Source organism: Morchella importuna (assembly GCF_003444635.1).
Source record: "Morchella importuna strain M04M26 chromosome Unknown Morimp01GS062, whole genome shotgun sequence".
NCBI lineage: Eukaryota > Fungi > Ascomycota > Pezizomycetes > Pezizales > Morchellaceae > Morchella > Morchella importuna.
The window spans coordinates 151057-152852 of NW_025763459.1; the positions used below are offsets into that span (position 1 = coordinate 151057).

General features: G+C 51.2%; 1 protein-coding gene across 1 annotated transcript; it reads right to left on the reverse strand.

Moving 5' to 3' along the window:
• Nucleotides 1-630: 630 nt before the first annotated feature.
• Nucleotides 631-1740, reverse strand: LAJ45_11315 (uncharacterized protein; the record flags this gene model as incomplete). The annotated part of the gene is made up of 1 exon (XM_046120824.1): nucleotides 631-1740. One exon carries the CDS (start codon nucleotides 1738-1740, stop codon nucleotides 631-633), a length of 1110 nt encoding a protein of 369 aa, XP_045966025.1.
• Between the last annotated feature and the right edge of the window lie 56 nt (nucleotides 1741-1796).

Sequence of the window (1796 nt, forward strand, 5' to 3'; positions counted from 1 at the left end):
CGATAATCGTCTACTCGAAGATGAGGATCAGGTCAGTTGGGCGGGAATGATCCTGAGTACTTATACTCCAAAGGATTCTATTCTCTGCTCCTACTTCCTTACTAAGTTCCGGTGCTGCCTCCTAGTGGAAGGGAAGCAATACCATCGCTACCCCGCTTCTCTCTAAGCGTCAGCGAGTGCTTCCGATTCCGAAGGCAACCACCCTTAGTCAAAGCCTTTGTAACACCTGCAGCCTTTGTTGCCACACAACTAGGGGCCTGCATGAATGAGCTGCCACTCAGGTGTAAGCTTAATCATTGCTGTAGAGCTTCCGCTTATTGTAGACTTCCCAGGCATAGTCTCTTCCACTGCTGGCGGACTTCCAATGCTCAGAGGATGTGGAGGATCGCTGAGCACTCAGAGCTTCACTCTGGCTAGCCCTCTAATCATTGGCGAGGCACAGACTCGTCAGTCATTGCTCCCATGAGTAGATCCTCTTCCTAGCGCTCAGAATGTAGTTACTCTGACAGTTGGTAGCTAACCACACTGCCGGTACTTGCATGTCACTGTGCAACTGGCTTCTAACAATAACTCTCAGCATGTAACCGGGCCCTGTGTGTACTCATACACCAGACAGTTGAAATGGCTCCGTTACAGGTGGAATGAGGTGGAGAGTCTTCTACGAATCCCCAGTCTGTCCGTAATTGCCGCCCAGAATGCTGACACGAACTGCGTTCCTCTGTCTGAGACGATGCTCCTAGGAAGTCCGTGGAAACGCCAGATGTCTTTGACGAATGCGTTGGCGGTTTGTTCCGCGTTGATTCCCGTCATTGGAATGAAGTGAGCCATCTTCGTAAAACGGTCCACGACTACCAATACGTTGCGGAATCCTGATTTCTCCTTAGGCATTTCTACTACGAAATCCATCGAGATATCAGTCCAAGGTGTGGTGGCTAACTCTAGGGGTTGAGGGAGTGACAAGTGTCTCCGACGTTGCTTGGCTCTCTGGCATACATCGCAAGTCTTGACGAAGTTGGCTACATCCGTGGACATTCCCGGCCACCAGTAGTTCCTATCAATCAACTCGAGGGTTTTATCCCTTCCTAGATGCCCCGCTACGGGTCGATCATGATGTTCCTCAATGACCTGCTTGACCGCGTAGCCCGGTACTACCCATCGACCATCGTGGGTGGGGTCATTTGAATCGGGACTCCATTCAGCGGCAGGCTCTAACTTTACGATAGCAGCCTCCGGTGGTCCAAAGATCTCCAGGTTTGAGTCAGGGAGGTGTTCATCCGGAACCGTCCTCCGAACCCAGCGTCTTTCCTGTTCATACCAACCCTGTAGTGGCTGAGGCAGCTCTACGCTTGGTATGTCGTACCACTGATCCAATTGATTCCATTCCTCTTCGGGGTTGCCAACCACTTCGGACCCAGTTTCTACGCTGGTCCGTGATTTTCTGACAAACTGTTCTGCGCTGAGTAGCTGTTTTACGGGCTGCTCACGCATTACTCCCCCTTCCATTGCGAACTCCGGACGCCTTGTAAGTGCATCTGGCTTGCCGTTCTTTTCGCCTGGTCGGTAATGGATCTTGAAGCGAAAAGGTGCTATCTTCTCGGCCCATCTGGCTTGTCTTCTCGACAACTTCTTGGTCGTTGTGAAGTACTGCAGGTTTTGGTGATCCGAATGTATCTGGATAGGGATGTCCGTCCCTTCCAGCCAATGTCTCCAAGTCAAGAGGGCAGAAACTATTGCGAGCATCTCCTTGTCGTAGATCTCATAGTTAACCTCTGCCTCGTTGAACTTGCGAAGTGGTA